The sequence below is a fragment of the Canis lupus genome, chromosome 6 (genome assembly GCF_003254725.2).
Source record: "Canis lupus dingo isolate Sandy chromosome 6, ASM325472v2, whole genome shotgun sequence".
In the NCBI taxonomy this organism is placed as follows: Eukaryota; Metazoa; Chordata; class Mammalia; order Carnivora; family Canidae; genus Canis; species Canis lupus.
Genome location: NC_064248.1, coordinates 9329726 through 9353933, shown reverse-complemented (window position 1 = coordinate 9353933; position 24208 = coordinate 9329726). Strand labels below are relative to the sequence as shown.

General features: G+C 43.2%; 1 protein-coding gene and 1 non-coding gene across 4 annotated transcripts; both read left to right on the top strand.

Moving 5' to 3' along the window:
- The first annotated feature begins 1028 nt into the window (after window positions 1-1028).
- Window positions 1029-24053, top strand: ZKSCAN1 (zinc finger with KRAB and SCAN domains 1). Of its 3 annotated transcripts, XM_035717772.2 has the most exons (7): window positions 1032-1190; window positions 8447-8543; window positions 11498-12013; window positions 12264-12417; window positions 14396-14487; window positions 14746-14872; window positions 17097-24053. In XM_035717772.2, exons 3-7 carry the CDS (start codon window positions 11588-11590, stop codon window positions 17987-17989), a joined length of 1692 nt encoding a protein of 563 aa, XP_035573665.1. In that variant the 5' UTR covers window positions 1032-1190; window positions 8447-8543; window positions 11498-11587; the 3' UTR covers window positions 17990-24053. The 3 variants fall into 3 exon arrangements, with proteins under 3 accessions (XP_035573666.1, XP_035573665.1, XP_035573664.1); XM_035717771.2 differs by lacking the exon at window positions 8447-8543; XM_035717773.2 differs by lacking the exons at window positions 8447-8543; window positions 14396-14487; window positions 14746-14872 and having other exon boundaries at window positions 1029-1190.
- Window positions 7456-7559, top strand: LOC112646403 (U6 spliceosomal RNA). The gene has a single exon (XR_003127632.1). It is a non-coding gene; the product is annotated as a U6 spliceosomal RNA (small nuclear RNA).
- Window positions 24054-24208: the final 155 nt, after the last annotated feature.

The window sequence follows — 24208 nt, the reverse complement described above, 5'->3', positions numbered from 1 at the left end:
TCTGAAAAGTGGTCACACAACATAAATGTGGCAGGTATTTCGGGCATACCAGCCACCTATCCAATACAACTAGTTTTGAACTATGTTTAAAATAATAAATAAACAAGATATGGCATATATATGAAAGTGGAGAGGAAAGGGATAAGTGAAAGCCATCACAGACTTGGTTAGGGTGGAGGGATTACAAGTGATTATTTTTCTCCACTTTGCAATTTTCATTTAATGATATTGTAATTGCTTTTTAGTTTTCAAGGTTTTTGTTGTTGTTGTTTTAAGTAATAGGAGTCATGCAACCACTACTAAGTTCAGTCTCTCTCATGAACTTGACTTGGAACATAGAGCAAAGTTACAACCATTAAAGCCAGGTCACCCTTGCAAAGAAAGTGGAGCAAGGTTGACTTTCCCAGGTAAAAGTGAAAGCCAGAATTGTTGTAGGTTGTGAAAGCACCCTGAGGGCAAAAGTGTCTGTAATTACTCTGAAAACGTTCAAACTGTTATAATAGCATACGCCACACGGGCAAAACTAGACTCCTATAACGACTTTGGTTGTGGAAATCCGTCCTTTGTCCCCAGGCCGAAGATTTGGAAACACCGCGCACTCAATTGGCCGACATCTCTAGGACCAGAGAGAAGCTACCAGGGCAGTTTTGTGAAACCAGCCACCTCTGGCTTCATTTTGATCTTCCTGTTTACACACCCTTGTGTCCGTTGCTCTGCCACAGACATGCAATTACTAAGAATCATTATTGCTTGATAATCACTATAATTACTGGATGGAAAGGACAGGAGAAATCGAATTATCCTATGGATTGCTGTGTGAGCCGGGCAGCCTGTTTGTGTCTGGGACGCTTGAACCCCGCCTCCCGCCCGTCCGCCGCATTAACTCCCGGCGCAAAAGCCCGGAGCGGTAACGTGGAGGCTGGAAGCTTGAGCATCCAGAACGCCAGCCAGGTCCAGCTATCCCGGCACCGAGATGCAAAATCCTCCAGCGCTCCTAGAGGGGACCCGGAAGCGCAGCCTAGTCCCGGAAGGCGAGGTGCTGACACACTTCCGGCCTTTGTGACTCGTTGTGTCTGTGTCGAGGCGTCGGGAGGGCCTAGGTTCGTGTGCAGCGCCCTTCGGCCGGCCTGAGCCCCAGAGTCAGCTCCCCTTTCTCGCCCAGCGCCCCCAGGCCGCTCTCGGGGCTCACGGTGAGACCTGGGGCCGTCCTCTGGGGAGGGCGGGCGGGGCCGCAGGGTGTGTGCGTGAGGGTGGGCTCTGCAGCTGCGGCCCCGGGGTCCCCTCCTGGCGGTCCGGGCGGAGTGTGGAGAGAGCCCCAAGCCCCTGTCCGTCCCCAGGCCCGGCGGTTGGAAGCGCCGTCCCCTGGGAGACGTCCCGACCCGCCCCCGGATGCAGGCGGGGAGGGGGCGAGGATCTGGTGGCCGGGGGTGCACGGAGCCCTGGGGACAAGCCGTCTGCGGGCCCCTTCCGGAGCCCTCGCCTGCAGTGTCGTCATCGTCGTTTGACGTTTCTGAGAACCGGGTTCGTGAGCGAGCCGACCCCTGTCTGATTTTACTGCCCTCCTTTCGTCGCCATTTGCTTTGATTCCAGTGAGATTTTTTTTTTTTTCTTTCCGAGGTCCTTCAGGACCTCGAGGTGAAAAATGCGGAAGGCCGAGTAGTGGACACGTTTCGAGGTGCCGCTTACGTGTTTCCAAATCACCTGCTTCTCGCCCCACCCCCACCCCCACCCCCAAGCGGTGATTAAAGAGTATTTGAAGCTTAGAGTGGGTAAAGACGTGATTCGGATCTAGTAGAGGTTTTAGACATCCCACTGTGTCTTTCCGCCTTGCGGAATATTTTGAAGACTTTAAAAATGATCTTTCCGGAAGATTAGGTGGATTCTCCCCCACCCCCAGTTCTGGGTCGTTACTCTGCTTGTCTTAGAGTGGATGAAGAGTGAAGGGAGTTTTTGGAAATTGCACCAGGCCATTAGGAGACTGAGTGACCTTGGATGATACGGGACTCTTCTCCAGCTCTCAGTTTTGTCATCTTTAAAATGAACTCGATTTTCTCAAAAGGCCCTTCCAGCTTTGAAATGATTTGATTTAGTCAAGGTAATTAAGAAATCCAGCTACAGTTTAGCCTGACACTAGGGAGGGCCCCTCCCCTCCCTTTCCTGCAGGGCCTCCAATACACAATAAGATACTTTCATTATAGAGAGTGCTGTTACATGGCCTGGGACCAAAGAAAGCATTTATTGTACAGGCCAGTGCTAGGCCGATTGGAGGTGGTTAGTAAATACTTGTTGAATCCAATTGTGAGGAATTCATTGTAACCAGATAAACGAAGTACTGTTAGTATATATGCTGGCCAACTGTGGAGAAATAGCTTACCTTACATAGGGAACCATAATGATAATTTGCCCCAGAATGTATCTCCAAGTTTGTATTGTCTCTGAGTTACTGTGCAAGATCAGGCAGTTTTCACCAGTGTGAAAGTACAAACAGGGAAGCTGGCTACGTAATACAGATAGTCTTTTGCTGATTCTCTACTTGATCTGAACGTTTCATTTTTTTTCTATCTTTATATTACACCTAAGTACAGGTGAGTGGTATGTTAAACTTTACCTTTTCATTTTGAGGTAGTTTTGGGTGGTCTTTGGGTAGCTAGCTGTCTTTCAAAGGAAGCTTTTTCGTATTTAAAAAAACTGGGGGGCACCTGGGTGGCTTAGTTGGTTAAGCATCTGCCTTGGGCTCTGGTCATGATCCTGGAGTCCTGGGATCGAGCCCCTGTGTTGGGCTCCCTGCTCAGTAGGGAACCTGCTTCTCCCTCTCCCTCTGCTGCTCCCCCTGCTTGTGCTCTCTCACATTCTCTTCTCAAATGAATAAATAAAATCTTTAAAAAAAAAATTAAAGCTCTGTTAAAAAATCAGGAAGGGGGTGCGGTTTGTTTAAACTTTCAAGACTAGGGCAGCCTCGGTGGCTCAGCGGTTTAGCGCCGCCTTTGGCCCAGGGCTTGATCCTGGAGACCCGGGATCGAGTCCCACGTCGGGCTCCCTGCATGGAGCCTGCTTCTCACTCTGCCTGTGTCTCTCTCTCTCTCTCTCTCTCTTTCTCATGAATAAATAAATAAAAATTAAAGGATAAATAATAAGCTTTCAAGACTATGCCCTGGAAAAGATACTGGCCTGTTTGGAAAATAGCCTTTGGAATAAATTGAGCTGGTAACTACAAGCCCTTTTTGTAAGAAAATCGTTGGTATTTATCCTCGCTGAGAACCAGTTGCTGGGGGTAATCTTATCTAAATCGGATAGGGTGTCAGAATGTTTTTCAGCCCAGAAAGGACCCCAGAGGTAGTTTTTTACTTCCCTCCCCCATGTGACAGATAAGGGCCAGAGAGGTTGAATGACTCACTTGGGGATGTGTAACTTATTTGTGGGAGATGAGAATGTAGGTATTCCAACCTATGCTGCTTTCAGGATTACAGGAATTCTCCGGTTGCTTAGTCTTTTAAGCAGGCTGAAAATTGTAAAGCACAGTTCTCTTACCGTTTTTTAAAAAAAATTAAAGCACCTTTCTAGTGCCTACTAAATGCCAGACACCGTTTTAATTGTCTTATATATGTTAATTCATGTAATCCTCACAATAACTCTGTGAGGAAAATGTTTTTTCTCCCCATTTGCACAAATGCAGAGAGAGAGATTGACCTGCCTAAAATTATTGACCGGAAAGTGGTGGTACAGCTTATTGAGATACCCCAGGTAGCCCCTGGAGCTAATTTGAGGGCAGTATTGAGTGCTGTATAAGTGGGGGGAAAAAAAATAGATAACACTGTAAATTTAATCAAGTATTTCTTAACAACTAATATTTGCAAGGAATCATACTAAGTGGTCTAAGAGGTGCAAAGGAGCATACCCTGGGGTGCCTGGCTGGCTCAGTTGGTGGAGTGGGGGACTCTTGATCTCAGGGTGGTGGGTTTGAGCCCCACTTTGGGCATAGCGCTCACTTTAAGAAAAAAGAAACAGGGATCCCTGGGTGGCGCGGCGGTTTGGCGCCTGCCTTTGGCCCAGGGCACGATCCTGGAGACCCGGGATCAAATCCCACGTCAGGCTCCTGGTGCATGGAGCCTGCTTCTCCCTCTGCCTATGTCTCTGCCTCTCTCTCTCTCTCTTTCTGTGACTATCATAAATAAATAAAACTTAAAAAAAAAAAAAAAGAAATAAAGCATACCCTTAGCAGTCCAGTTGAGGAAGAAGGCATGAAAAACTAAATCACAGAGAAAGAAATATTGTAAGAACTTCCATGGCAGATGATTGGTAGAGAGCATTTGGGCCAGAACTTTAGAGAGAGGAGAAAAGATTGTTTGCTGAGATCATCTGAGAAACCTAAAATAAAACCCAGCCCTTCCATTGCTGTTGTGACTTTTCTCTTTACCAAAGGAGCAGAAATGTTGAGGGATGGGGGAAGAGAGGATGTGCCTGTGCTCTCATCTCTGTCCTTTTGGATCTTACTTCCTCCTCAGTCTCTTCGTATGGAGTCCTACTGACCTAAGAAGTATCCCACTCTTTTTTTGCAAGCAAGCTCTGCACCTATTGTGGGGCTTGAACTCTCACAACCGCAATATCAAGAGTTGCATGCTCCCGCGACTAAGCCAGCAAGGTGCCCCCGAAAGTATCCCACTCTAAAACTCTTGCCTATGCAGGATACAGATCAAAATTCCTTTCCTTCCCGTATTTTCCTTAGTATAGCCGAGACACGATAAAATTTTCATAAAAATAGAGATTTCTGATGCTAAGCTAGTTTCTTCACCAGTCCTGCTCAGTTAATGGACTGTTGGATGGTCCCCCCTGGTTAGATTTGAGATGATTCCTACTTGGATCTCCTGCTGTGTCTCCTTAGCCACACGGCTCTCTGGTGAAAATAGCGGATGGCAGATAAGGCCCATTCCCGGGTGGTCATCCTTCACAGGCACTTTCCTAGGCCCTCCTCTTAAAAAGAATCTTTATGTCCACAGAAGCTCTTCCTTAATCCATGTGTGGGACAGAATGAGCTCAGTATGATGGCTATGGCTTGAATTGAGGGGACCCACAGACTGAATTTCAAATCCTGGCTCTAGCATTTAATTGCCATGTGACCTTGGGTGTGTTATTTTAAGGTCAGTGAACCTTAATTTTGTCATTGTAAAGGGAGATGAGAATTGTAGCTACTACCTGCTAAGATTGTTACATGAAAGACTTAGATGGTGCTTTCCGTGCATCTGAGTGAATGTTCTTGAACAGCGATGAGGGGTGCGAGGCATTTTAGCTAAGCTCTGAAGGATAAGTAGGATTTGAAAGGGCAGAGAAGGGCAGCCCGGGTGGCTCAGTGGTTTAGCCCCGCCTTCAACCCAGGGCTTGATCCTGGAGACCCTGGATTGAGTCCCGCATCAGGCTCCCTGCATGGAGCCTGCTTCTCCCTCTGCCTGTGTCTCTGCCTCTCTCTGTGTGTGTGTCTCTCATGAATAAATAAATAAAATCTCAAAAAAAGGGTGGGGGGAGGGCAGAGAAGACTAGGAGAGGAGATCCCAGACATAGACTGTGAGGTGAGAAAGGGATGGTGATCAGGATCCAAGGCATATTTAGGAGATACTCATTTTGTGGATAGAAAAGACTCACAGGAAAGTAGAACAAATCAATGATGGACAGTGAAGCTTGAGGGGAAACTGGAACCAGGTACTACAGGGTGGTGCCTGGAAAGCCACAGAGTTTTTGTAAAAATAACCTGAGAGTAACATAGGACATGAAGTAGCGGGGAGGGGAGTGAAGAGAGAAAGCCAAATTTGATTCTCCCTGGTGCTTGGAGACTGAATCCATATAAGGAGAGAGGAATCCAGGAAGGTGAGACTTGGGGCCTTAGTGATTGAGGTATTTGTAGAATATCTGATCGCTAATTACCACTAAAAGGAAATAAGTGGCAGGGAGAGTGGTGATATTTTGAGTAGTTCTTATTTCTTCTGAGTTTAATGGAATTAAGCTGCCAGGCTCTCTAGTTGATAAGTTCAAAGAAGACTGTCTTTGAGGAGCTTAGAATTTAGTTGGGAGGTGATAGGAACTGCAAGCCAAATAAGGATAATGTAAGGAGAATATATGTAGCATAAACAGGAACAAAGAAAGATTGAGGATGTTCAAAAGAGAAAGATCTCTTAGTTAACTTGGAATATGAGGAGACCTTTTACATCCTGAAGAGTAAGTAAAAATTTGATCAACAAAGTTGATATGGTGGGAAATTGTTCACAGCAAAGGCTTGAAGATTGACAGTTACATCCTGTGTGTAGGGAACATGAATGGCCACATAGACTGAAATATGGGGGATCATTACTAAGAAACGTAGTGGGAGATAAGACTGGAAAAGTAGAGTAGGCACTCAACTGGCAGATACCAAGGATTCACTGATGCTAATTGAGGGGAAGGAAGGAATGGCCAGAAGTATTCTTGGGCAATACTGCACTGACCTCAGTTTGTTGCTCTAATTGGACTGGGGAGAGATGGCAGCTGGAGAAACTGCAGGACCCTGTCACAAGTTTAGGTGGGAGATCTGGAGCCTGAATTAAGGGTGGTGGAAAGTAATTGTGGGAGGCGCAGCAGGAAAAGGTGATCTTCCTTTTGACTTTTCAGAATGCAATTAAAGGGGGCACCTGGGTGGCTCAGTTGGTGGCTCAGGCTCAGGCTCAGGCTCAGGTCTTGATCCCGGAATTCTGTGTTTGAGCCCTGCATCGGACTCCCTGCTCAGTGGGGAGCCTGCTTCACCCTCTCCCCTGCTTGGGCATGCTCTCTGTCCTCTCTCTCTTTCTCTTTCAAATAAATAAAATCTTAAAAACAAACAAACAATGCAATTTAAAAAACTTAAGGCTCATAGGAATTATTTAGCCTCCAGTTGGGAAGAAGCTAGCCAAAGGAGTGATTTCTCAGACTGCCACCTCACTCCCTCTTCTGCTGGAGGAAGCTTTCCTTTGGAGGTCTTGGCTATTCTGATACCCCAGCTCCAGGGGTGCCTTTTGCTAGAAGCCGCCTTGTAGACACATCATTTACTTCTCTAGCTCCTCTAGCGCTGATGCTGAAAGCTTCTTAGAACGGTTGGCACATTCTGCTTTGTACTATAATTATTTGTGTAAAAATAGGAATCAGGCTTCTCATCTTTGTATTCCCCTTAGTCTAGGAGGACGCTCTGCACATTGTAGATCTAGAGAGATGTTTAGGAAATTGAATAATTGGAGCTGTAAGGACTTCACTAAAGCTGCTCTGAAGTTGAAAAACACATATATTTACTGCAGCAAAGAAGGTGGCTTCAAAATGGGTCTGTAGGAAATCAACAGGAAAGGCTGGAGAATGGGTTTGCATTGGATTTTTTAAGGACAAAGAAAGTAAGCTAGAAAAACTAATCCTGTGATAAATCTCAATTTAAAATCATAGTCTTCGCCATTAAAACAGTTGTCTCCAGTGCTTGCTTCGGCAGCACATACACTAAAATCACTGATACAGAAAAGATTAGCATGGCCCTGCACAAGGATGACATGCAAATTTGTAAAGGATTCCATTAAAACCAAAACCAGGGATCCCTGGGTGGCGCAGCGGTTTGGCGCCTGCCTTTGGCCCAGGGCGCAATCCCGGAGACCTGGGATCGAATCCCACGTCGGGCTCCCGGTACATGGAGCCTGCTTCTCCCTCTGCCTATGTCTCTGCCTCTCTCTCTCTCTGTGTGTGACTATCATAAATAAATAAAAATTAAAAAAAAAAAAACTCAAAACAGTCATCTCCCAAGCCTTTTTTTTTTAAAGATTTTATTTATTTATTCGAGAGAGAGAGAGAGAGAGGCAGAGACACAGGCAGAGAGAGAAGCAGGCTCCATGCAGGGAGCCCAACATGGGACTCCATCCCGGGACTCCAGGATAATGCCCTGGGCCGAAGGCAGGCACTCAGCCGCTGAGCCACCCAGGTGTCCCTCCCAAGCCTTTTTTTTGGATACATATTCCCATCTGTAAAAATTATTTATAAAAATTGGGTATGTGTACTATTATCCCAGGGTATTTTTTTAAAGATTTTATTTATTTATTCATGAGAGACACAGAAAGAGAGAGAGACACACACACAGAGACAGAGGGAGAAGCAGGCTCCATGCAGGGAGTCTGATGTGGGATTCGATCCCTGGGTCTCCAAGGATCACACCCTGGGCCAACGGCGGTGCTAAACTACTGAACCACCCGCTACCCAAGGGTTTTGTATAATAAAACAAAAAAATACATTAAATTATGCTTTTGAAAAATAATTTTTGTGCTTTAAATGTATGTGATCCCTTTTCCACCAGAATTACTAACACTCTTTTAATGAGAACCATGTAATTAAAACTGCTTTTTGTTAGTTTAAAAATTCCTGCCTTTAAGGGAGCTTAAGTGTTTCCTTTGGTTAATCATCTGCCTTTGTTTTGGCTCAGGTCATGATCTCAGGGTCCTGGGATCGAGCCTGCATCTGGCTTCCTGCTCAGTCACCAGGAGTCTGCTTCTCCTTCTCCCTCTGCCTCTCCAGCTCATGTGCGTGTGTGCTCTTATTCCCAAATAAATAAAATCTTATAAAATATAAATAAAATCCCTGGCTTTGGATGGTACAGTAGCTGGTTGCTCTGTCTCTGAAACTTGAATTTGATGCTTTTGAATTGAAAAAGATCCCTCACAAAGATTTGTCAATTCAGGTAGAAGAAACACATTGTCAACTCTGCTTAGTAACTCATGATTGTTCCTATCTTCCATGTTAAATTTTTGTTACTGAAATTCAGCTAGTACACTAGTTTTTCTATACCCTTAAATTTTCTATACCCTTAAATCATCTGTTTCTATACCCTTAAATCACCTGTTTTTAAAAACTAACCAAAAGGTGAGATGCTTGGCTGGCTCAGTCAGTAGAGCATGATTTTATGGGTTGTGAGTTCAAGCCCCATGTTGTGCGTAGAGCCTACTAATATAGCCTATTAGTTTTAAAAAAGCTAATCAAAAGGTATTTTGTATTTTTAAAAAACAGACTTACAAGACCCACAAAACTTCATTTGGAAAATCTTAAGCAGTAGAAAATACTTACAGGTTTTTTTTAACATGTAGATGATAAAATTTTTCCAGGATACTTAATATCAGTTTTTAACAGTTAAAATTATATAACAGTGGAGACTGTTTCCCAGCATACAACTGTTCTCATAATAATTTTTCTGCACTATTTTTTTAAAAAACAACTATTTTGGGGGCAGCCCCGGTGGCGCAGCAGTTTAGCGCCGCCTGCAGCCCGGGGTGTGATCCTGGAGACCCAGGATCGAGTCCCTCATCAGGCTCCTTGCATGGAACCTGCTTCTCCCTCTGCCTGTGTCTCTGCACCTCTCTCTCTCTCTCTCTGTGTGTCTCTCATGAATAAGTAAATAAAATCTTAAAAAAAAAAAAAAACAAAACAGCTATTTTGTCACTTATTGGTTGACCTCTTTGATTTAGATTGACATTGGTTTTTACCTACTAATCTGGGTAAGACCTTGCTTTAGATAGAACTTTATCTATGCCATTTGTTTTTGCATGTGTATTTGCACCATTAGTAATTCTCCAAATTGTAGTTTCTCTGCCAGGGTCTAAGCTGCTTGGCTTTTTCTTTTCTTTTGAACTAGAATTGAGTAACAATATGTTAGTTTCAGGTATACAACATAGTGATTCGCTATTTGGACAAAATGATCACCACAGTAAATCTAGTTAATGTCTGTCACCACAGGGGCACCTAGGTGGCTCAGTGGTTGTGTCTGCCTTGGCTCAGATGGTGATCCCAGGGTCCTGGGATCGAGTCTTGCATCAAGTTCTCCGCAGGGAGCCTGCTTCTCTGTTAGCCTGTGTCTCTGCCTCTCTGTGTGTGTCTCGAATAAATAAATCTTAAGGGGATCCCTGGGTGGCGCAGCGGTTTGGCGCCTGCCTTTGGCCCAGGGCGCGATCCTGGAGACCCGGGATCGAGTCCCACATCGGGCACCCGGTGCATGGAGCCTGCTTCTCCCTCTGCCTGTGTCTCTGCCTCTCTCTCTCTCTGTGACTATCATAAATAAATAAATTTAAAAAAAATAAAATATATATATATAAAATAAATAAATAAATCTTAAAAAAAAAAAATCTGTCACCAGTTAACAAATTTTCTTTTTCTTGCGATGAGAATTTTTAAGATGGCTTAGCAACTTTCAAATGTGCAATACAGTATTCTTAATGCTAGTCACCACGTTGTACATTATATTCTTATGGCTTATTTATTGTAGACCTGGAAGTCTTACAATTGACCTCCTTCATGCCTGGCTCCTATACTTGTCTCTTTTATGAAGGCAAGATTCATTCAAGCTAGATAAAATAATCCATTATTCCACATAACTGGTCTCAGATAAACCGAGAAATATCACAATACCTAAAAGTGAGCAAGTGAAATGAGGGTACTTTGGCAGCTCTCTGTGTGAGGGAGGGAGGCCCCCACTTTTCCCTTGGGATGTGCCGTGACATGTGACAGTTCAGCACTTAACAAGGGGAGGGTGTGATGTCAATTTGCAACATGCCATCTGTAAAATGGTACTAGCGGTTGTGCCTCCTTGCTAGGGCTATTGTGGAAGGCAATAAAATAATGCATGTACTGCCTGGCACCCTGTTAAATAACACTGTGCTTTCACTGGGCTGAGTGCTATAGAAGCATGGTGTCCTAACCTAACCTGCTGTCCTCCTGGAGATTAGGTATTCAGATTCAAGCAGACACCCTGAGGATGGAATTGGCTTATTGGAGATTTTTCTCTGCGAGCCTTTTTTTTTTTTTTTTTTTTGATGATTTTATGTGTTTATTTGAGAGACAGAGACAGCACAAGCAGGGTGAGGGGCAGAGAGAAAAGGGTAAGCAGACTCCCTGCTGAGCTGGGAGCCCCACTCAGGGCTAGATCCCAAGACGCTGAGATCGTGACCTCAGCCTAAGTCAGATGCTTAACTGAGACACCCCATAAGATTTTACTTTTAAGCAATCTACACCTAATATGGGGCTCAAACTCACAACCCCAAGATCGAGAGTGTCACTTGCTCTATTGATCAAGTAGCCAGGCACACCTCTGCAAACCTTCTTTCTTTCTTTTTTTTTTTAAAGACAAACCCAATTCTTTTTTTTTTTTCTTTAGATTTTATTTATTTATTCATGATAGAGAGAGAGAGAGAGAGAATGGCAGAGACAGGCAGGGGGAGAAGCAGGCTCCATGCAGGGAGTCCGATGCCAGACTCGATCCCGAGACTGCAGGATCACGCCCTGGGCCAAAGACAGGGGCTAAACTGCTGAGCCACCCAGGGATCCCCATGCAAACCTAATATGTAAAGTGACAGTGAAAACAGTACACCCCTGGAGGCTTTTTCTTTTGCCATTCGAAGGTTGTGTTCAGTGCCTTTGCAGCCTTATGTGAAGGGGTAACACAGGTCACTTTTCATAAAAACTCTAATAATCTTGTTTCCTGCATCAGGAACAGTACCGAAACATATCCACAAACATCTCCTAGGACAGGAAGGAGAGCACAGACCCTGTTTGGATCAAGCCCACTGCCTAAGCCTGAATGATGACTGCGGAGTCGAGGGAAGCCACAGGCCTGTCCCCCCAGGCTGCCCCGGAGAAGGACGGGATTGTGATCGTGAAGGTAGAGGAGGAAGACGAGGAAGACCATATGTGGGGGCAGGATTCCAGCCTACAGGAGACACCTCCTCCTGACCCAGAGATTTTCCGCCAGCGTTTCAGGCACTTCTGTTACCAGAACACTTTTGGGCCTCGAGAGGCTCTGAGTAGACTGAAAGAACTCTGTCACCAGTGGCTACGACCAGAGATCAACACCAAGGAGCAGATCCTGGAGCTGCTGGTACTGGAGCAGTTCCTTTCCATCCTGCCCAAGGAGCTCCAAGTCTGGCTGCAGGAATACCGTCCCGATAGTGGGGAGGAGGCTGTGACCCTTCTAGAAGATTTGGAGCTTGATTTATCAGGACAGCAGGTAAGAAGAAGTGTGAAACCTATTGTGTGTAAGCATCACATGGGCTTTAAGCCTGGAGCAAACAGCAAGTTACAATTTAGAGCTGGCACCAGTAGTATTTATACTGGTTACTCTTTCTGCTCTGCTCAGATTCTAAAAGGCGTTCTGGACTCCTTCCCCTACATCCACTGGTCTACTTACCATCTTTTTGTTTGTTTAAAGTCCAATTGAAAAAATGATTTACCTGCAAGCCCACTCTATTTGTCCTCAGGTCCCAGGTCAAGTTCATGGACCTGAGATGCTCGCAAGGGGGATGGTGCCTCTGGATCCAGTGCAGGAGTCCTCGAGCTTTGACCTTCATCATGAGGCCACCCAGTCCCATTTCAAGCATTCATCTCGGAAACCTCGTCTCTTACAGTCACGCGGTAAGAAGCAAAGTTTCATGTGGGGAAAAGCAAACTATTCAAGATGGGAGTGCACTCTCTGTGTTGCTGAGGGTCTGTAATTAAAAAAAAGAAAGAAAAAAAAAGCATGCTTCTTTTTTATCATTACACACTACTGTCATTATTAATTAAATATTGTGGAAAATCTAACTTATAGGCCAACCTCAGGAGTTGATGTTACTGAGAAGGTAAATGAAATTAATTTGGGAGGACATTACATTATTCTTGGAATTGTTAGCATTTTGGATGTGCAGCAGATTTTATTTATTTATTTTTTTTACAGGAAAGTACTAGGAAGAAGTTATATATTTCCAGCCTGGGTTTTGAAACACTCTGGTTAATGTCATAAATTGCCTTTAAAAAAGGATCATTTTTAAAATTTATTTTATTTAAAATGTATAAAAGTATTGTATAACCTTTTTTTTCTAGTTTTCAGAAATTTCAAACAGTGGGAAAAGGATGGAAAAAAATTTTTTTTTATTTGAGAAACGGGAAAAATCATTTCAGGGTCATCTACATAAAAGTCCGTTTAATTTTTTTTCCTTTGAGGTAAATATTAACAATATCTTTAATCCAATTTAAAAATCAAAGTAGGTGCATAGAATATCATTAAAAACAACATATTAAAAGTCCAGTTGTTGAAGAAGAGTTGATAAAGGCACGTTTCTTAACCAATGTGTTAATTTGTGATGACATTTAAGGCCAGGAATATTAGAGCTTCAGAAAACATTCTCTTCCATGCATTCTGGAGGAATCTGCAAATCAGTGCATCCACTACTGTCCATCCAGTCCCAATCATCTCCTATGCAGGGCTTGTGAGGTCTCTCCACACTCCCTCCACAAGGGGGAAATCAGAAAATTGAAGAGGATATTTTTAGTTTTAAGTGCCAGATTAGAGTTTCCCTTTGCCAGAGTAGCAGTTTTAGAGACCCTGTCACAAACAGTTGATACTTGTAAATAGTTCTCCTTGGAATTCAGCTGTATGCTTTTATTCTCAGATCCCTCTTGGCACTACTCCTTTTCCAGAGTCTTTCCTAGTTCTTGGAAGTTTAAAATGCTGGATACTTGATCTTTTTGTACATTTTGCTTTAGCTTATAACTGTATGGTCTGAAATAGTTACACATGGTTTAGTAATTCAGTTTCAAATTCATTGCTCTTATTCTTTGCAGCTAGGGCAACATCGTCTGTTTATCTAGCAACATTTCCAAATCTAATATTACTTGGCAAGGGAAGATTTTAATTTTGTGGTTTAAAAACTTGTATAGTTGTTCTTACATATTGCAGTTTGTGTGATCGTGTGATAGAGGTCTTATGTTAGATCAGGTGTCAACCCATACTTCTGTGTACTAGTAAATGTCTTGGTGATATTTGAACCTTGTATACATCTTCTCAAAAAAACTGGCTAAGTGAGGGAGAAAACGGGAAGCATAAAAAATGGCCAGAAAAGACCCCCTTTGTACCTTGCGTTACAAGATATTACTCCTAAACGTTGTTAACGTTTGTATTTTCCACAACTAAATGAGATTGTGATGCTCTGGTACTATTCCTTGAACTGGAGAAAATTCAATTGTGAGCCAAACTTGAATCATGGACTGAAAGTTACCTACTTCCATAGCTGAGAATAAGAAGCCGGGTTGGCTCTGCCATTCTTAGCTGTGTGCTATTAGGCAAGTCATTTACTCTCTTGGGATTTGGTTTCCCCCTCTTTAAAGAGATTGAACCAGGTGATTTTTAAGACCTTTTTTATGACTCCTTGTGACTCCTGCCTAAACGTCTCGGGAAAGCAGAGATCGTTACTTTTCCTTCGTTAGATTCTCTGTAGTTACCTATAGTTATTCTATAGTTAAACACTGAATATCAAACACACAGGTGCAGGAAAGAGAGTGCCCTGGGGTCCTTCTTGGACGGGGGTTCCAGAGCAGAGCTGATTTTACTCATAGCTCCTTTCTCCTCCCTCAGCTCTCCCTGCCACACACGTTCCTGCCCCTCATCACGAGGGGAGTCCCAGAGACCAAGCGATGGCATCTGCACTATTCACGGCAGATTCCCAGGTGAGCTGTGGGCCCCTCTGCCCTCCTGAGACCCTGGCTGCCTCTCTTCCTGGAGCTCTTTTAGCTCTCTCCACCCAGGACGCAGTTTTGATGCCCCTCCCCACAGAGTAGCCCCACTCCCACCCTCCGCATCCGCCAGAGCCAGAGCCTGGCATGGTCACCTATTCTTTCCAACTCTATCCCTGACTCCAGGTTTGGGTGATGGGATTGTCCCTAAGCTTTGGGGGAACTGAGTGTGGGGATCTCATATTATTTCAGGCAATGGTGAAGATTGAGGACATGGCCGTGTCCCTCATCCTGGAGGAATGGGGATGTCAGAACCTGGCTCGGAAGAATCTCAATAGGGACAACAGGCAGGAGAATTATGGGAACGTGTTTTCCCAGGGTAAGACTGATGCAGCATCATTGTCTAAGATTGTTTTGTGGTGGGTGTTTTTTTTTTTTTTGGTTTTTTTTTGTTGTTGTTGTTGTTGTTGTTGTTTTTTGGTTAGTTGTGGGATCTCTGATGTGTTCGGTTGAGAGTTGACAAGGATTGAAAGACTACTGAGCCCCCTCTCTTCAGGCCAGGTAGAGGAAGGAGCCCATTTGTGTTCATTTAACCCCCAGCACCTGATACTGTGATTCCCTGATTCCAAGTGGATTTTTTAACTTTATGTAGTTTTTGCTATTTGAAATCAGAAGTCCTCTCATGTTCTGAGTTCTCACCTCTTGAACCACTTTGATACTTAAGATTCTTCTCCAGCCTCTGTGGGCTGTAATGTAGGTGCCTCTGTCAAGGGGATGGAATCTGTTTTTCTTATTATAAAGGTCCAGGTGAGACCTAATCATCAATCTGATCCTAACCCAGGACTGCATTCCTGGACTTACTAGGCATCCTTCCATGGGCTTTCTGCCATCTTCCATCCTGGGAGTGCTGCTCCACAATAACTTTGTGTAATTCATGGCTTGTGCCTCCCTTACAATTAGGATTACCTGTTTCCGACTACAGTGGTGCTCTTCTATGGAGAGGTCTGCTTCCATAGAGTAGCAGTGCAGTTAAGAACAAAAACAAGCTCTAAGAGGCATCAGCCAGTTCAGACAAGGTGACACAATTGACAAACATTCCCATTTGTCCTCTTCCCTCAATCCCTGGAAGACAGTCCTGCAAAGCAGTTCTCACATAGTTGTGTCATGGGAAGTCCACAGTGAGACTTCTGCCTGGGGAGGGCAGAAGGTAGGTGGGTGAAGGGAACTGAAGAAAGAATATTCCTGAAGAAGCTTCAGCTTTTATTTTGAACCGTAGACCTAACTGGGTGAGTGTTTCTTGGTATTTGCTCTTTGGACCACGGTCTGAAAATTAAGCCAAGTAACTGATCTGTGTTTATGAGCTAAGTATTACCTACCCCAGGATAACTTCAAAAAGCAAACAAAAATCAGATACAGTCTGGGAACTATCCCAATTACCAAGGACTTTGGATTGGAATTCAAAAGAAGTGGACCAATTTCCTCTTCCTTAGGAAGGGTCGGTATTTATGCGATTTCATCACTAAAGCCAGGGCTTAGATACTTTTCTTTCTGTGGTTGCATTCAGGGGCCTCTTTGGGATAGCGCAAACCCCCCTTGGAAAGGGTGCTTAAGGCCAAATAAATAATAGGGTTGCAACATCTTGGGTTTTTTCCCAGATGAATGTAAACATCTATAAAATAGTGCATGTTCATTGAACAATTTTCACTCTCTACTTAAAAATAATGATGCACAGACTCTAGCAGATTGTAATAAAGATATATTCCAATGTTTTCATGTGCTGGTTGCCAAATGAGAGGATCATCTTTGCATTCGTAATTTTTTTTTTTTTAACATCATCTCCTTTGTGGAACATGTCCAGGATTGTTTTCAGTGTCTTTTCTGTTCTTGGGTATTCTCAGTGGTCTGTCAGTGAAGGTTTTAGTTATGTTTACTAATGCCCCAACCAACTTCTTTGCCCTCACCCCGGATACTTGAGCACTGTCAGCTCCGGGCTGCTCTTACTGGAGGAGAAAATCTCATGTATCTGAAGATCTGTCTACCTGCCAAGTCCAGAGCTCTTGTGTTGTCCGTTAACCATGGACTTGTTAAAAATCTCACAGAATTGAAGTATTCACTCTTCCTTTATTAACTGTTTACATGCCTTCCTTTGTGGGCTGGTACCCTTACTGTTTCTAGGCAAGACCTGTCCATTTTCTTCATTCAAACTCATGCTTAATATTAGAAATGGAACATGGATTTTTTTAAATGTCTATTCCTCCATATTAATTATTGGGTGACCAAATTGTAGAACTGTGAATTGTGACCCCCTTAACGTTCCTTCATTCTTCATCCCTCATCCCTTCCATCCCTAACCAGTTCTGCTTCCTCTGCTCTGTCCTCCCCCTTGCCCCCCCAGTGGAGCTGTCCTCTACTCGGCCCACCCTCTCCTTCCCCAGCTCAACTCCCTGTTGTCCCCATTCTTTCCCTCTGTCCTCTGATTTTATCTCAATTAATCCTGTGAGGTCAGTTTGCAGGCATGTAGAAGCTTCCAGGAAAACAGTGTCACTTGATTAACCCACATATTCAAAAGAAAATGGTGGCATTTTTATTTTCTATTGTGTCAGGTTGTGAAAACAGGAATGAGAATGAGGAGTCAACCTCAAAGGCTGAAATCGCAGAAGACTCAGCGCCACGTGGGGAGATGACAGGAAGATTCCAAAAAGATTTTGGAGAAAAACGTGAACAGCAGAGCAGAACAGTAGAGAGGCAGCAGAGAAACCCTGAGGAAAAAACCGGAAGAGAAAAAAGAGATTCGGGGCCAGCTACAACCAAGGAAAAAAAGCCCGCCACAGGAGAGAGAGGCCCAAGGGAGAAGGGCAAAGGTTTGGGAAGAAGCTTCAGCCTGAGTTCAAACTTTAACACCCCTGAAGAAGCTCCGACGGGAGCAAAGTCCCATAGATGTGATGAATGTGGTAAATGCTTCACAAGGAGCTCAAGCCTTATTCGCCATAAAATCATCCACACTGGAGAAAAGCCCTATGAATGTAGCGAGTGTGGGAAAGCCTTCAGTCTTAACTCCAACCTGGTCCTGCATCAGAGAATCCACACAGGAGAGAAACCTCACGAATGTAATGAGTGTGGCAAAGCCTTCAGTCACAGTTCAAATCTCATTCTCCATCAGCGGATCCACTCTGGAGAGAAACCCTATGAATGTAATGAGTGTGGGAAGGCCTTCAGCCAGAGCTCAGACCTGACAAAACATCAGAGGATCCACACAGGGGAGAAACCCTATGAATGTAGTGAATGCGGAAAAGCTTTCAACCGAAACTCATATCTTATTTTGCATCGGAGAATCCACACCCGAGAAAAGCCCTATAAGTGCACTAAGTGTGGTAAGGCCTTCACCCGGAGCTCGACCCTCACTCTGCATCACAGGATCCATACCAGAGAACGAGCCTCTGAGTACAGCCCTGCCTCCCTTGATGCATTTGGTGCATTCCTGAAAAGCTGTGTGTAGAGCAAGAATTTGTCAGCTAGCCATTTCCTCCTTTTGTTTCCAAAATTACTTCAGAGATATGTGTGCCCACGGAGGGGAAAAAAAAGAGGGCCTTAACAGATTCAAAGGAAAAAAATCACACTTCAGGATCCTTGTAGTTCCATCAGCAGCGTTCCGCCTTTGCATTGTCTGTGGGCATGTAATCCTTCCACACGGCCCCTGCAGGGAAAAGCTAGTCATATGGAGAATCCACACGATATTTCCATGCAAGATAAAAGCACACATAATGTCAAATGTCAAGCTTTTCAGTAATGAGGATACCTATTAAGGCGCTCTCAGACTCAGCAACCACAATATAGGATTGAAAGATTAAGATTGGCTCTGCAAAAGTGATACTGGGGTTTAAAGCTGCTTGCCACAAACAAGCCCTACTTGGCCAACAACTTGTTATACCTTATTTCTCAAAAACAAGGAACAGTTAAACTGCATTGGGACTTGCTGCTCAAACTAGTTATATATATGATAAGTTATATATATGATCACTGGTAGCCTGCCAAAGCTATAGAAATCTAGGACTGTGCTGATGGGTATCAAACCAAAGATTTCTAGCTCTTCCTGAAAGAGGGTATGTGCACCAGTCTACAGTTCCAAAGGACGCAACAAATGTAGATGGTTCTATCCTCATCGCTGAGATAAATTCTACTGAAATGGCAACAATGATTCAAAGCCCTTCTCTCCCTACTCCAAATCCCAAAAGCACTATTCGCACTCTGAAATGCATTTCTCCACAAGTTTTAGCACTTGACTGATTGTAGACTGTCTTTTAATCCTCCATTGTTTCGCGTTTGAAAGTTTTCATCATGGCCCCTCCCTCCCCAAAGAGATGCTTCAATTGTCAAGGGATCTATTTTATCCCAGATAGCACTGGAGACAGTGCTGAACACCTAAGAGGCACTTGTTATACCTGACTTCTGACAGTACTTACACGCTTATGATAAAACCCTGTGTGAATCATGAGTACCAGAAGTAGGTAGCCTGGCCCAGCTTTTGAAGAGGACCTTTGGAGTCCAAGTCATGCTAACAGCTCTAGGGTCTGATGCTCTTTTTATCCTGACTATAAAAGAAAGGCACTGGCTCGCTGCCTGCATAGACTCTTCCTAGACACAGATTTGTGAGTAAATACCATGGAATGTCAGAAACAACTCTCTCGTCATTATCTTAAGAAAAATAGGAATATTTACTAAGGCCGTGTCTTGACCTCTTTCTGGGGCAAAAGATCTTCGCCAGAATTCTCTTCAGTTAGCTGAAGGACAACATGATCATTTAGGCACTTTCTGAATCACTTATAACTAAAAGTACAGCACAGATGTGATTTTTGTTGCATTTCAAAAAAAGGAAAGTTGTAAAGGGCATTTTCCCCCCACACTTTCCAGAAACTTGATAAAGGCATTTGATACCATTAGCTGGCAGTTACCCAACATGTTTGTTGCTCTGAGAAGTTCACCAACAAGCTGAGATGTGACTGTATCATGGTTGAACTGTACAATTTTTTCTGTTTCTCATCCCCTGAAGACTGAGGGGAGGCTATGAAACGGATCTTTTCCATCGAAGCAATCGACAGCCTAGAAGCTAATGACAGATGGTTTTCAGATACACACATGGGAGACCCAGCTATCATGGGCAACATAGGCAGTCCTTAGGGACTTGGGTAGAGAGGTCTTTGTTCATGAGAGCATGCAAATGATGGTGGACAGCCCTGCAGAAACTTAGAAAGAGACCCAAAGACTCTCCCCCTAATGGGAGAACCCCACATGAGTTTTTCCATCAAGAAACAACTAAAACTATCCTTCATCAGTTGTTTGCTGACTGACAGCTTAAGCCTACAAGACAGTATGGCTTTATGGGGAACCAGTGAGGTGGGGGCAGCTGTGGCTTCAGTTCCAGACCAAACAAATTCTGTGCAGCAGTGATTCTTTGGCCTCTCTTTCTAACTGGGACCAACTACAACTCTCCTGGAGCTTCCAAGCCGTTCCATCAGTGTTGGCCTGCAGAAACTTAAAGGAGGCCCATTGGTGACCAGGATATTTCCATCCATCCAGTTTAAGAATGACAGAGGAGATATTCAAGAAGAGTATATATACCTAAGTAGCTTTTTTATACTAAATGAAAGTAGAAGTGCTTTTTTAATGTTTTCTTCAAAAAGCCACAATGGAGGCTTCACACAAAATTGCTGGTGCTTGTCAGCAGAGACTTGCCCCTGGGAAGCCCTGGGAGCCCTGGGGCACTTGGCCCAGGCACAGATCAACGCACCAACTGTTCTGAAGAGGCAATGAACTTTGGTTGGTTCCACATTCACCTTTCTTTAGCCACAATCACATGCTGACAATGCAGCCACCATTTGCGTTTTTTGAAAAGGAAAGTTCATTGCAACCTGCGCTTTGCATCTTTGTCCCACGTTGACCATGGGATGGTCACAGTGGTTGCCTTCAGATCTTTAGCAGACGCATTTCTTCAAGCAGCCATTTGAAAATGTGTTTTCTGAAGAAAAGAGGCTATGACTGTTGATTAAAACCATTCACGTCGTGTCCATTTATCGGCTGCCCAGTGCAGAGTGTAATTGGGTCATGGTCAGAAAGGCTTATTACCACAGCTCATTAGTGTCTGGACATTCAGAAGTTCTTGACCAGCTGAAGCCTTTAAGTTGAGTACTCTGTAGTTAACCATTAGCATGCTAGTTGACCTAATGGAAGTTTTTTAAGGGTTTTTAGGAATATACCTTAAATATACCTGCCAAGAAGAGAAGTAAAATTCTTCAGATTGTGGGGAATTTGTTTCTGCTCTGGCCTGGCAGGCAAGGCTACAGCCTGAGAATCAGAGGCATCTGTGAGGCATCTTTGATATGTAAGACACTTAGTATTCTATTAAAGACATAAAAGTGAAACTGCTAAATATGTACAGAGAGCTCGCCATGTCTGACATGTGTGACAATTGACATCTTACATACATCAGAGAATTCATTCCAGAAAGGAACCTCATGAATGCGATAAATATGGCAAAGCCTTCCATCACATCTCAGCCCTTAGCATCAGAAAGCTCACACTGTAAATAAACTTTATTAATATTGTATGTGAGGAAAACTTTCATGTAGACCACTCATTGCTTTGGACAGAAAATGAATTCCGTCAGTGTGTTCCAATCATGTAATGAATTTCAGAAACACTGCAGAGGAAGCTCAATCTTAACTCCAGAGGATCCACAAAAGAAGGGGAAAATGTGGGGAAATGCTAAAAAGAAGGCAAAAATTGTTCCTGCTCGGTAACTTCTATATATTTTGTAAGACCACAACATCAGTGTCCCATGTTTGTACCTCTACCCCAGGTTGTCGTTCTGTATATTCCCTATAAAAAATGTATTTTAATCTATTTGACAGAACACATACTCCAAAAGAGCAAAGTTTTGGAATGAGTAGTTAAAGAAGTTGATGTGGGTATAGACAAAAAGTCAGTTTACAGTGCTGAGGAGCAGGGGAAATGAGAGAAAACCTTCATAGTTGGCTTACCAAGTCAGGAGAGGAGATTAGGAGAGAGAGGTTAATAGGACTCTAAAATGGAACCGTTTCTAGAAACATTTGCATCTTCCTGAACGTTTTCAAAGCCAGAAAGTGGACCCTTACCTGCCATGCCAAGAAAATAGGTCTGAGCTTGTAGTGGTGGGGCGAGAGAGGGCCATCTACATGAATTGAGAGTTGGTGAGGTGCCCTGGAGAAGCCAGCGGGACCACTTAACCTGGTGACCAGATTGTGGAAACCAGTCCTGCTTCCCCCACTAACTCTGATCTTCATGCTTAGGAAATTTGGGATAGCAAAGCACCATGATGGACCCTTTCCTTGAAAATAGGCACAGATGCATCCAGTTTCTTACACAGCAGTAAGTTTTTCTAATACGGCTGGAGAACCGTTTTTGCAGCATTCCCTTTGACTGTGCTCCTGTGTACCTTCCCTGCCCCGCACTCACTTCCTGGGATTGTTCTTTCCCTGCCATTGGAAGGCTTGTGAAGATTCATAGTTGTGAAGGAATTTTTTTCCTCCTTTTTATCCTAGAGTTGATCACCTTTTATTCTGGGGTCTGGTCACCCTGAAGTCCTCATCCTGAAGCTAGCTAACCAGGTTTATCCTACCATCCTCATGGAAGATTTGTTATGTGAATTGGAGTAACAGTATTAAAATGTAGTCAAATGGTGGCAGCAATACTTGCCAGAGGAGCTATATTTTTGTGAGTCCCACTCTGAGCAACTTCTGAGAAATATTTATGAAGGGGCTGGGTTCCCCACTTGGGAAACCAAATGAAGGTCTGCAGGTTGCAAAGTGAAATGTAGAATCAGAGAAGAGGAATTTAAGTGGTATAAATAGATCTTTTCGTAGAAGTTAGAGTACATTTTTATTTCAACTACTACTGGAGGATTCAATAAAAAACATTATTTGAAAAGTTTTCCTAACATAGGTTTAGGTTTTGTTTTTAGAATGGACACACTACTGTACATTTAAAAGCAGTTACTTATTTTGCTACTCAGATTAATTTTTTATTCTATCTGAAGATGAAAGTATCTGTTTTACTTTTCAAAGCTTTGTAAAACAAACCTGAAGTTATAGGGAGGCTAAGCCATCTCCGATTCTGCAGGTCAAACAAAAGTTGGGGAAATATTTTGGACATCTTATCTGACAGAATGTCTTAATGTGAGAATTTCATTTCACATTGTCTGGTTCTGTTTAACAGTGGATACCATAAACTTCATGTTTTTCTCTTTATCCTGAAACAGTGGAAGTTAAGGAGAGGCACTAGGTTGACTTCTAAACAATATTATTTTAACAGCTTAAAAAAAAAAGTCGTTAAGATTTCTCCCCTCCATTTAGTTAAAGAATCATGGCTCACTTCAAGTTACACAGAAATTATTAGCAAAGCTAATTGGTCCTAAAGTTAAACTTTTTCCCTTTAGCAAGCACTCATTAAGCAGTGAGGCTAAATGTTTTAAGATAGTAAGAAAAAAATGAGACCTGTGAGTGATTGAAAGGTGGCATAAAAACTCGGATTTTCATTCCAGTTTCAGATTTGGGTTTTAAAGTTCCTTCAGTCCAGGGAAGGGACTAGGCAGCTGCAAATTGCCCCGACTCAGGTGTGTTGGTCAGTGCTCACTTGTTTTTCCCCTCACCTCAACCTCTGAACAGTTTAGGTAAGGTTTCTTTCTGCCCTAGCAAGGACAAAGCATGTTAGGCTTAGAGCTGCTTCTGCTAGTAGCAGGGGTTCTTCTGTGAAAACAAATAGATGGGGGTGGGGGGGAAGGCAGCAGATGGTGGTTGTGCAGGAAAATCTTGATCTAAAAATAATAAGAGTTTAAGGGTAAGAGGGGGGGCACTGCAAGCAAAATCAGCAATTATTTTAAAATGAACATGTATTTTTATTAACTTGTAGTTAAATATAGATTATTACAACCAGGTCAACATGATAAGCCTAAATCTATATAGAGAGCTAACTCAGGCAATGTCTTGTTTATCTGTAGACTGGATAAGACAAACCTTTCCTGTTTTGTCAGTCCCTAGTTCCTTAGATTAGAATAAATTAGACCAAAAGAAGAAACTTGTCTTTGTATACCCGCAGAATTAAGTTATTGTTATTGAAACCTGGCCTTTCATTTCACTAGTCTTAGAAGAGTCCAGATGCTTAGTAGATGTTCAATAAGTGATTTTTAAATTGAATTTGTTCATTTCAAATCCTCATTAACCTTTCTAGGAAGGCTTCTTTGAATAAATAATGGAATCTTAAAGGAAAAGTGGGGTTTTTTTAAAGCTAAGGAACTCCTCTCTTGGAAATAATGTGAAAACTTGATGGAGGACTAAAATTTCCATGAGAAATGGCAGCCAAATAACAGTTACATGCATTTGTAGTCAATGGTCAATTTTAGGAGGCCGGTGATGTCTGACAAATGTTAGAGCAGATGGGGAAGGAAATTGTGGGGAATTGTAATAAATATCTCTATGTCGTTTCTCTTCTGGGTCATGGTAAAACAATAAATTATCACCTCTAGGTGGCAATGTTGGCGGTGTTTGTTTTTTCTCATTCTTGGTTGTATAAATACACACGTTGTGGATGAGGCAAAAAAGTAGAACGTCAAAGTTAAAAACTCAAACTGCGTCCTACATGCCATCTTCACCCAGATGAATGTGCCCTTCTTCACAGCAGCTTTGAG